The sequence below is a fragment of the Silurus meridionalis genome, chromosome 26 (assembly GCF_014805685.1).
Source record: "Silurus meridionalis isolate SWU-2019-XX chromosome 26, ASM1480568v1, whole genome shotgun sequence".
Lineage (NCBI taxonomy): Eukaryota > Metazoa > Chordata > Actinopteri > Siluriformes > Siluridae > Silurus > Silurus meridionalis.
Window position 1 is genome coordinate 16,710,501 of NC_060909.1, and position 12,295 is coordinate 16,722,795.

At 40.4% G+C, this 12,295-nt stretch overlaps 1 protein-coding gene across 1 annotated transcript; it reads left to right on the forward strand.

Annotated features, from left to right (window-relative positions):
* Positions 1-143: 143 nt before the first annotated feature.
* mrasb (muscle RAS oncogene homolog b) lies at positions 144-12,295 on the forward strand. The gene is made up of 6 exons (XM_046840983.1): positions 144-320; positions 7,255-7,461; positions 9,041-9,194; positions 10,476-10,575; positions 11,031-11,110; positions 11,840-12,295. The coding sequence occupies exons 2-6, from the start codon at positions 7,269-7,271 to the stop codon at positions 11,934-11,936; spliced, it is 624 nt and encodes a 207-aa protein (XP_046696939.1). The 5' UTR covers positions 144-320; positions 7,255-7,268; the 3' UTR covers positions 11,937-12,295.

Here is a 12,295-nt window from a genome sequence, read left to right on the forward strand (position 1 = left end):
ATTATTAAAAAAAAAAAGAAAGACCTCACTTTTTTTGCATGGTTAAAAATATTAGTTATGGAAGATGATTTAAAAAGGATGTTGTTTGTAGGTAAATTTGTTTTCCCCCCCTGTAAATGTGAGCGCGTTTTAATTGCAGCGGCCGTTGCGGTGTAGGGAACTGAAACACATGAGGCGGATGGATGAAGAGCGCAGTGTTTTGGAGGAGAACATGGTGTGAAGCAGAAACACTTCGACAGCGCTTGTCTTGCACCTGGAATGCCCGTTTCAACGTGTCCTCAAAGGGGCTTTCTCATTCGCACATGGTGTCTTCTGAAAGGGTAATTTTGTCTGTTTTATTTGTTTATTTTTTGTACTCGATTTGACAGTTATGGCACCTGATAAAATGTCATGCTCGAGCTGCAGGAAGCATCAGAGGGCCTCTGCTATTAATACACCACTAATGGCGAAGAGCTGATCTGTGAAAAGATTTCATGATGTGGACATGATGGTGCTTCATCATCGCGAGAGCGACACGCTGTTGCTCCCCTCGTAAAGAAAACGGCATTTTCCACATAGCATTACAATCATGGGTTTTACACACACACACACACACACACACACACACGAAAAGAACAGTGACGAAGCAACGCTTTAAACGCCTACACATCTGGAAACAGGATTCCAGTAAAATGTGTGTATGTGTAGGATTGAATCTGAGCATGCAGGGTTAAATTTGAAATAAATAGGCATATTTCAGTTGAATCTCAGAATAAATCATGCATGGAGAGTTGAATTTGGAAACTAAATGTGGGTGTAGGGTCGAAACGAACAGATAAGCATGCAGGAAGGGTTGAATCTGGGAAATCAATGTGCAAACTGTCAAGTCTGAGAAAAAAATGTGCAGGTAGGATTGAAGCTGGGAAATGAAAGTGCATGCAAGAGTAAAACCAGAGAAATAAGTGTCTATGTAGAAGTGAATCTGAGAAATAAATGTGCATGGAAGGTTAAATCTGGGACAAAATGTGCATGGAGGGGTGAATCTGGAAATTATCGTGCATGGAGGGTTGAATCTGGAAACAAAATGTGCATGAAGGGTTGAATCCGAAAAGGATTGTGCATGGAGGGTTGAATGTGCAGGTAGGATTGAATCTGGAAACAAAACGTGCATGGGGGGATGAATCTGGAAATTATTGTGCATGGAGGGTTCAAACTGGAAATTATCGTGCATGGAGGGTTGAATCTGGAAATTATCGTGCATGGAGGGTTGAAACTGGAAACAAAATGTGCATGAAGGGTTGAATTTGAAAAGGATTGTGCATGGAGGGTTGAATGTGCAGGTAGGATTGACTCTGGGAAACAAATGTGCATGGAGGGTTGAATCCGGAAATGGTCGTGCATGGGGGTTGAATGTGCAGGTAGGATTGAATCTGGGAAATAAATGTGCATGGGGGGTTGAATCTGGAAACAAAATGTGTACGGAGGGTTGAATCTGGAAATGAATGTGCAGATAGGGTTGAACCTGAAAAACCAAATGTGCAGGTAGGATTTAATCTGGGAAATAAATGTGCATGGAGGGTTGAATTTTGTAAATAAATGTTTCTGAGGGATTGAGTTGCAGGAAGGTGTGTGCTGTGTTCAGGATGAGAAATCACACCCTGGTCTATTTAGTTAGTTCAGCGTACCTGTCAGGTTCAGTGTGAGAAATGAGCACACAGTGATGTAATCTTTGACCGCAGGTGAGGTCACTGTGTTTCCCAAAGGACCTACAGTACAAGATCAATATACATTCTATCTGACGCGTTGCATTGCTCCAAAGCGCATTTTCTGTGTAAAAAGGTTTTGCCGCATTTATTTTAATTTGACTGAACATTGCACACTGTAGGGGTTTAACGGTACACAAGATTCACGCTTCGGCATGTACCTCGATTTTTAGTTTTTAGTTTTTTCGGTCACGGTTTGGTTCCATTTCGGTACTGGTCAGGGGAGAGAAATGCAAAACATAGAATTGCTTGTTTTATTAACATTTTTAAAACAATCTAAGGCCTGCTTACTTAAATAATATATTAAATAATATTTAATATTTTATAAATATAAAATAAACCAAATAAATGCAATACACTTTTTTTTTTATAATAATGATTTAATCAAGAAATCGATTAAATTGGCACAAATTAAATTGATTCAATAAAATGTAAAATTCAATTAAACAGTGCACATTCGTTAGACCACATTTTGGGTAATACAGATGTGTATGTAAGTGTGTGTCTTTTACATTTAATATCACATTTTCTAAAGATATGATCTACTTAATTATAATTATATATACCCCTGGGATTATTGTCTATGTTTTCAGGTTTAATAGTAACAAAAATGTACTCGAAGTGCGGAGACTAAACAAACTTGCTGTCCGCCGCTTAATATGTTCCTGAGGGAACTCTGATTGTAACTATATTCCACAGGTAAAAAAACGATTGCATTCGGTACACGTGTGTGGCGAACCGCAGTGTGTTGGACTCAAGCCTATTTTTGACATCCATGGCTTCACTTGGGTCCTTTGATTGGGAGAGACTCGATTGCAGTGGCAGGCCGTGCATTTGGTACCTGGGCCTTCAGTGGGGATTTACCCGACTTAATCCACCACTTAATACCACCACTTTTACATCACAATTATAGAAACCATTAACACTATACAAACATGCATTAAAGAGAGAGAGAGGCATTTCACATATGGAGAGTGAATACCATTTTACTAAAACAAGAAACCCAGTTAAGACTCCAAACCTCTACACGACAACCACAACTGTGCCACGTTCATCATCTGGAGCAGTTCAGAATCAATATTTGTCTAATAACATGACAAACATTAAAAATGTAAATAAAATCCAAACTACTCACCAGAGATGCAGACTCATAATTTGCACAACCCCCTAGCTAGCTTTGGGGTTGGCCGACCTTTCCTAGTCGTCTAGCTTTTCTTGATAATTTATTTTTTTAGGTATGTCCGAAACCAAATCAATTTCTCTTCCTCTGTAGGCATAAAAAAGTCTAACTCAGATGTATTAATGTGTGCAGAGCTACACACATTTTATCAGTCAAACTTGGCTGTAACAGTTTCCCCCTGAGCAACCAATCAGAGGATGGAAAAAATGCTATTCTGGGCCAGCTAGCTGCCCTGTGAGGCAATATGAAATCTGATTGGTTAAAAAAACAGCTATTTCTTAAGGAGACTATGGTAAAAAAGACAGCAGTACTGACTTTTAAGGCCCTGGGCAGATTAGATTGACATGGCAGCCTATAGAGGCTGAAAACTGATTGGACAAAAAAACTAAGATACCCATATTGGAATCAGTGCAGCCAAGAGAAACGCTAGGAAATGAAGAAAATAAACTGTTGGGAATAAATGTATACAATTTCATGGAACAAATATTAGAATTTAGGTTGTAAATGTAGGTCAGTGCTTCTGATAGTGTTTAGGCCAGCAGAGAAGGCTTTGCTGGCCCTGACCTCCTGCCACTGCTCGATTGGCAATTTTTTTAAAGTGAAAATTACACGTCATGGTGTGCATTGCGCAATCGCCCCCTCTAACCCCTTTTCACCCTTTTCAACCAAACAATATTCATCAATCTTCACCTCCGAGTTCAAACATTCAAGCAGACAATCAACTGATTCACTAGCGTTAGGCGACAGTTAGCAAACAAATCAGTTTCGCTTGTAGTTGCTATAGCATTTTTGGGCATGACAACAAAACCATTACAGAAATAAATAGATTAAGAATATACTTTTTTAAATTCATAATTTGGAAAAGGAAAATAGAAGAAACCTTGAGAGGAACTAGACTTGAAAGCAAACCATGAGAATCTGGGTGCCACTAAATATCCATTTATTACAGTTTCTGTCAGTTTATTACTGTCATTTTTGAGGTTATTGACTACTCACTGATGGACGCTGTAGATGGACACGGTAGATGGACACTGTAGCAAACTGTTCATATTAAGTCCAAATCCATCCTCATGGTTCTTGGAACCTTTCACATTAACTTCATGGTTCTTTAGGTTGTTCATGTGGAGCCATCCTACGATGGAGAAGTACGATGGATATTCGGCAGTCCCCCTTATCCAGAGCAACTTACGATGATATAATTTATGCAACTGAGCAGTTGAGGGGTTAAGGGTCTTGCTCAAGGACCCAGCATTGGCTACCTGGTGGAGCTGGTATTTGACCTCACAACCTTTTGTTCAGAAGTCTAATGCTACATCTACACTTATCTGGATACACTTGAAGATTGTGGGTTTTTTTTTTCTAAAGACATTCCTCGTCCACACTTTCGTTTTCAAGCGTTTCAACAAAGTTTCTCATCCACACTGAAACGTGTTGAAAACAGTTTACAACCCTGTACTGATCGTTTTCAAAAAAAGCTACATTTTCGCTGATCAAAAACGCGTCACGGTGTGGACGGAAGACCAAAATGGAGAGAAAAAATGTTGTGGGAGGTCGGGAGCATGTGTAGCTTGACAGAAAAACAATTTCAAACAACTTTCAATCATGTTAATTGGCATTGGAGGTTACACGAAGCAAATCCCGAAGCGGAATGTTGGGAAATACGCAACATTCTACTCAAACTTGCATGAGCTGAACTATTTTGTTTTTAAAATCTTCTTTAATGTCAAGTATCATGGGTTGCAAAGAATTTTTCATGGTGTTTATTAAAAGTTTCTTTCGGCTTCTCCCATTAGGGGTCGCCACAGCGGATCCTCCGCATGTTTGATTTGGCACGTTTTTACGCTGGATGCCCTTCCTAACGCAACCCTCCCCATTTATCCGGGCTTGGGACCGGCACTAAGAGTGGCTGGGGTTGGTTCCCTGACCAGGGATCGAACCCGAGCCGGAGTGGTGAGAGCGCCGCATCCTACCCACTAGACCACCAGGGAATGGTGTTTATTAAAAAATATTAAAAACACATAAAATCAATAAAAATAAGTTAATAAATAAGGATGAAATGAACAATTATAGTTATGCGTCGCACGTGTGCTAATTATTTTTTCGGTTAGAAAGTTTAGAAAGCCAAGAACACTACATTTAAAAAAACCTGCATGATTTGTGTGAAATCACCATATTAATTCTTGGCGTAAGGGAATGGTGAGGGAATGACTATCTGCCACAACGCAAGTAATAACAGCACCTGATTTCTTCTGCAGGCATCCAATAACATTAAAAGTGACACCTAGTATTAAATGCCTAGTGAGCAAGGAATGAAATGGAACACCGACGATAATCATTTTATATATCCGGGGGTGGTGGTGTTAATGCATTGCGCTTCAAGTGTCGTCTAAATGGATTATTGGCTCTGTTGCAATAATCCTAAATTTTGCGTTTATCTGCGTCGCTTGTTACCCATGACATCGGATAATGGAACAGTATTTAATCGTCGATGCGTTAGGAAAATGGCTCAAAACGGAAAAGCGACGTGCACGTACGATTTCTCAATATTTGCTTCCACCCTTCCGACACTGCCGAGTTGCTTTGGCTGAAACAAATGTTCACCACATGCCGCTCTTCTGTTGGTAGTGTGTACAGGCTCGAATCTCAAAGGAGACGTTTTTCATTCCAATTTGAGGATAAGAGACGGATCTCAATAAAGCCTTGACCCTAATCAATCTACTGAATTGGGAGAAACGTTATTCATTTTAAGTAAGAACACCCCTCATGTTTCAGCAAATATTTGTTAAAGACAACCTGTCCATGAGCAAGAATTACTGGAACCATGTTCTGTGGCCTGCTGAGACTAAGATAAATGGCTCAGACTGTCCAGCCTGTGAGGCGACGCCCTGGTGAGGAGTACCAAGAAAATTGTGTTTTGCCAACAGTCAAGCATGGTGGTGGTAGCGTCATGGTCTGGGGCTGCATGAGTGTTGCTGGTACTGGGGAGCTGCGGTTTATTGAGGAAAACAAGGATTCCAACATCAACTGTGACATTCACAAGCAGAACCTGATGCCCTCCCTTCAGTAACTGGGCCGAACGGCAGTTTTCCAACTTAATAACAACCCCGAACACACAACTGCCTTGCTGAGGAAGCTGAAGGTGATTGATTGATCAAGAATGTCTCCAGACCCGAACCCTATTGAGCACCTGTGGGGCATCCTTAAGCGGAAGGTGGAAAAGCAGCATGTGCCATCCATGGAGGGGTGGAAGAAGATCCCAGCGACAACCTGTGCAGCTCTGGTGAATTCCATGCCCATGAGGATTGAGCAGTGCTACATAACAATGGCGTTCAAACTTAATACTGACACTTTGGACTAGGACTGTGGCTATCGTTTATTTTAGTAGTCGAGCATTTTACCAATTAGTCTATCGAGTAATCGGATTGGAAGTACTTTTTCTTTATTGAAGAGCAATAACAGGTGGCTGGTCGAATTTTCATATAGTATCTATAGTATATACAGTATCTGTAGTATGTACAGTATCTGAACGTGTCGCAGATTGATGACGTAAAACATCAGTCTGTAAAACATCGTACTGTACAAACTCGTATAGTAAATGGGTAGCTCAGGGGTCGATCCTTTCCTTCTCCTCCCATTGTGTACATTTCGGCTTAAGAGCACTAACTAATGTAAACTTTAATCCACTTAGAATCTCACAATTTACAATGAGTTACTGTATATAGTTACTTCCTATATATTCCATATGACTATATGATCACCCCACTTTTCCAACCACGTGTTTCTTCCCCAAACCGTTAACTCAAATTTGGAGGTACACAATTGTATCTGATGTCTTCGGATGCGATAACATGAAATTTTCCCTTCTCTCGAACTAGGAGACCCAAACCTGTTCTGGCATGACAACCACCCTGTGCACACTTTACCAACACTCTTGTGGCTGAATGACTACAACGCTCCAAAAAAACCAGTGGAACATCTTCCCTGAAGAGTGGAAGCAAATGGGGACAAAATGTGAAATGGGATTGTCAAAAATCCCATTCAAACCTTTGAGAGTGTTTTTTGTAGATAGATAATGAACAAAGAATGTTCTGGAACTTCTCTTGTAATGGGTTTTATATTATGTCCATTAAAACAATATGGAAAAGCCTCATTTACAATCAAATGTGGATGCTTGTAAAAAAGCCTCGGTCAGCAGATATCACCGAGCGCTTTGCTTATTCTCCAAAGCCGCTGCATTATAGTGCCTGCGTATCACTTTACAGCCCATTTAGATTGTTAGGGTTCGCCGCTTCTCCAGCCGTGCTCATCCAGCGTGCTTATGTGTGTGACCAGGTGTAGCAGTCTCCATGGCGACGAGCGCTGTGCCCGGGGACAACCTGCCCACGTATAAACTGGTAGTAGTGGGGGACGGCGGTGTGGGCAAAAGCGCCCTCACCATCCAGTTCTTTCAGAAGATCTTCGTGCCTGATTACGACCCGACCATCGAGGACTCCTACCTCAAACACACGGAGATCGATGGGCAGTGGGCCATACTGGATGGTAAACCTCTTTATATTCAGTCTGTATCTTCAGTCTTTAGTATTATTGTGTGTGTGGGTTTATTTGATTAAGGGTGTGTTTATTTGTTTGTGTGAGTGTGTTTAAGGGTGTGCCTGTGCATACTCTACATGTGTTTGTAACTTTATGTACAATATGCAAGTGTGTGTGTGTGTGTGTGTGTGTGTGTGTGTGTGTGTGTGTGTGTGTGTGTGTTTCATTAATTCATGATCCAAAATAAACTACAACGGTTCAGCTAGTATACACAATATAAACAAAAAAGTATTGGGAAACCTTGCTTTTTCAGCCACATTTCCCTTCATTTGAACCAAGAGACCCAAACCTTTTTACATGGATTAGAGTGGAAGATCTTCTGCTATAGAGCTCCAACCTTATTAAACAATGAATTGCAATGCCGACTGCACCCCAGGCCAAGACTTTACTGACTTTACTTTTCAGTGCTCTGGATTAGGAGATAAAAAAAGGATACCCATTTTACTGTAAGATTCCTGAAAAGTTCAACATTGACTAATGCGTCTTTTTAATTAAGTACATTTTTTATTTAATTGGTCAACTTTAGTTAATTCACTATGAAATAACACGAATGAGGTACAGTGCGCGGGCTCGCGTGTCGAAACGGACAGCACTTGGTGTCAGTGACTGGCCTCGTTCACCTTTAGAGGCAACTCTTGTACTGTATAATGACAGCAGACTTTCTCAGCCACTCCAGCTCAGACGCAACCCGGAAAAACTATCGGTTTGGATAAACCGTTTTGCACTCTCAGAAAAACGATTGCCAGACCACCAGTGCACTAGAAAATCCAGTTCGCAGTATTCACTGCCGGATTACAAATATGGCCGCCATGGATTCTAATCCCAACGTACACACATTTTCCTTCTTTCAGTCTGTGTGCTCACTTCTGCACCCACAAGCATTATTTAATGAACTTTCTTTCACCGAATCACAGCGAAGTTCATGCTTACTCAGACTTTATTCCTAGACGTTGGTGATTTGCTCACTGAGACTTTATTCCCAGACGTCGGTTCACGCTTTTCGTGGCGTGAGGTATCGACACCAATCTGACTCTTCAATCCTGCTGCATCCAGATTAGAGGCGAAGACATCTGTCATGTAACACACAGGGACAGGTGAATATAATGCGGTTACCCAGTCTTTTATAATTAAAGGCAGACAAATCCAAAACATGAGACCGAAATGTAAACAATCAATGTTTTGGCAAAATCAAAGCTTGGTAACATCTTGGGAACAAAGTCACAGTGAGGGTTTAATTTGCAATGATTCATTCCATCAATGAAAGTCCTTTAAACTGTGTGTGTACAGTAATTGTGCATAACTGCACAATTAGTAGCAGGGAGCTTCAAAGCGGAAAGTGTGTGTGTTTGTGAGTCTGTGGTGGCCATATTTGTAGGCTGCAGTGGTTGCTGGAGTCTCTTGAAGGTTGAAATCTTCTTTAGAATAAACATTATGGTGTATTGAAAGATTTATTATTAGCCTCAAATATATCTTGAAATTCGATCACTTGAGGTACATTTTGTCTCATTTATCCGTGTGTTCGTCCCAGTATTGGACACGGCAGGTCAGGAAGAGTTCAGCGCCATGAGAGAGCAGTACATGAGGACCGGCGATGGCTTCCTCATAGTGTTCTCCGTGACTGACAAAGCCAGCTTCGAGCACGTCGATCGTTTCCATCAGCTCATCCTGAGAGTGAAGGACAGGTACGTGAGGATGGACGTGTGTTTATTTATAGAGGAAAAACTAGCAGAATGTTATCGGGGAATAACAGGATACCATGCGTGAAAATCCGAAACAGTCACTTGTAGACTGAAAGAACGCAATCCACAATTCAAGTCGTTCGACAGTCAGTGGTGAGACAAATCGGCAAATCAATGGGCAATCAGACCAAACTATAAAATGGAACTAAATGATACTGTGGGCAAATGACAAACATATTTGAAAAAAAGTTCTGTAGAAATAAATGTAAATTGTGTTGCCATTGCAATAAAGAAGAAAATGTTTTGTGGTAAAATATACAGGTTGTCCCCCAAGTCAGGATGGAGATGCGTAACAATGACCCCGTCGTAATTTAAAAATATCTTAGACATGCTCGAGCCTACCCAGGAGTCTTAAAGAATAGTGATCGGTATGGGGGTAGTATATTGTAGTTTGTTAATAATTTAAGAAATTACAGTACATAATTTAGCAAATCAGAGCAGTACAGCACTCTATAAACCAGGGGTCACCAACTAATTGAAACTGAGAGCTACTTCTTGGTTACCGATTCATGTGAAGGGCTACCACTTTGATACACACTTCTGAAATAACAAATTTGCTCAGTTAATCTTCAATTTATGTTATTATTAATAATTAATGATATTCGTCTATGTGAAGACACTGATCATGTTAATGATTTCTTACACTAATTATCAACAATGATTTAACAAGGTAGAAAACAGATAGATGGCGCTATGGTGAGCTATTTTTTTAGAAAAGGCCCACAGCTGACTGTGGTCCTTGCGGGCAATATCGGTGACCCCTGCTATAAACTTTGCAGTATATATGTTTGCGGCCGGTTCGCCAGTGGAGGGGCGGAGCCTGAATTACGGTGCGGACAACAAAACACTAATTTACACATCAAAGTGCCTTCTGACTTCTGCCATGTCAATCCGTATTCTATGCGACTCTCAAGACGCATCTCACGTAGCGGAGGTCAACCTACATAAATATCGGCCACAAATTATTGGTCGCTTTCTGAATAATACAATTATTATCTAGTAGTAATTATTTAGAAATATATTTTTTACACATGCAAATATGGTAAAAAACGATGCATCACGATACAAATGCCAACTTGTACCAACGTTTATGCCGATGCACTGATGCGAATCGGTGAATTTTACAATCCCTAATATATACTGTATATATACACCTCAGGCTTGGGGTCTGACATAAGAGAACATGATCCTGCTTAACTTTATGCATCGTGTGTGTTTGTGCAGGGATTCATTCCCGATGGTCCTCATTGCTAACAAAGTCGACTTGGTGCATCTGCGCAAAATCACAGGCGAACAGGGGAAGGAGATGGCACTGAAACACAGCGTATGTACTTTCTTCACTTTTGCTGCTGGGCGATTTACTTAATGTGATGAGGACTACACTGTTTGGACAAAAGTATTGGGACACCTGACTTTTCCAGCCAAATGTCTTCTCAAAGCAGAATTGGAGGTGCACGATTGTATAGAATATCCTACATCGCCTACATCAGTACCTGATTTTACTAACACCCTTGTGGATGAGTACAATAAACTCCACAATCTATTAAAACAGTGGGTCTAGTGAATCTTCCTAGAATGGAAATGGGGGACTAAATGCGGAATCTTATGTTCATGTGTCCACAAACTTTTGTCAAAATAGCGTATGAAGAAATTCGGACATTTTCACCTCCGGGAATTTATTAGCGAATTGGTAGTAATCAGTTCCTTCTTCAAATCTCTATATTGTTACATGTACAGAATGTTTTCTCTACTGAATATACATTTGACTTCTCTTAATAGATTACGTACATCGAAACGAGCGCGAAGGATCCGCCCATGAATGTCGAGAAAGCGTTTCACGAGCTCGTGAGAGTCATTCGGTGAGTTTACAAATAAAGCCATCTTGTGGAATACGTGGAACGTCACATTGGGATACAGAGGAAACAGGAAAACAATGTATATTATCAGAATATGCACAGCTACAAAATGGCTTCAATATCATCAAGGTAGTTATGGAGTTTGTTTAGAAATTCGCAGTCTTAGTCTCGGAGTGGCGGTGGGTCGTCAAGGACCACCAAAGGCGCATGAGATCATGATTACAATTTGACAACACCTGTAGCGATCCAAAGGTGTAAGTACCATTGATTACTATACAGTATATCGGACCGTTAATCGTTCATTACACTTAATTTACATTTGAAAGTCAATCCTGTTCACACTACAAAGGAAAGAACAGGATCGAATGTCTGAGCAGAATTAGTCCTGCGTTCGTTTTGACCGCCGATGAACCCAAACTCATTCAATTCAAATTCGATGTCACATACACATTCGTACAGAGTATGACATATAGTGAAATTTTTACGACTTTCCAACTTGTAAACATGAAAGAAATACAATATATAAGATCATAAAGTAAAAATGAATGAAATAAGTATGAGTATATATTTATGATTTTGTTATTATTCAGATAGCTATCGTAAATCATTCGGCTAAATGGTCAGTGTGTCGGATGGCAATGGGAATTCCCTCAGGATAAAGAGAAAGGAATTGTATATACAGTATGAAATAATTCTTTGCTCTCTTGTATTCTTTTTGGTTAATATATATAGGCAGCAGGTCCCAGAAAGGGCCCAGAAGAAGAAAAAAACTAAATGGCGGGCAGACAGGCCATCTGGATCCGCCAGGCTTCACTGTGTCCTACTATGACTGTTTGGTTCCTCTCTGGGCACGTCAACCACGTGATGATGGCTTGGACTGTTATCTACTGTAACACACAAACACACACCACTGAGCTCTGTAAATGTAATACTACTGCACACTGTTTTCAATCCAGCCAATTCAGGAGACAACTCTTTCCATCGTAGTTGCTGTTAGGTTATGTCATTATAAACCATCCATTGCTCTGTTTATCTCCTAAACTGGTTGTTGCTGCTCTGGAAGATATAACGATAAGTCCAGGAACTGAGCGCTGTTTCACTCACAGGACGATTCAATAGACGTCCCTAATGAGGCCTTGTTTTTCTACCTTTTTACATTTGTCCTATTATTTATATATATATATATAT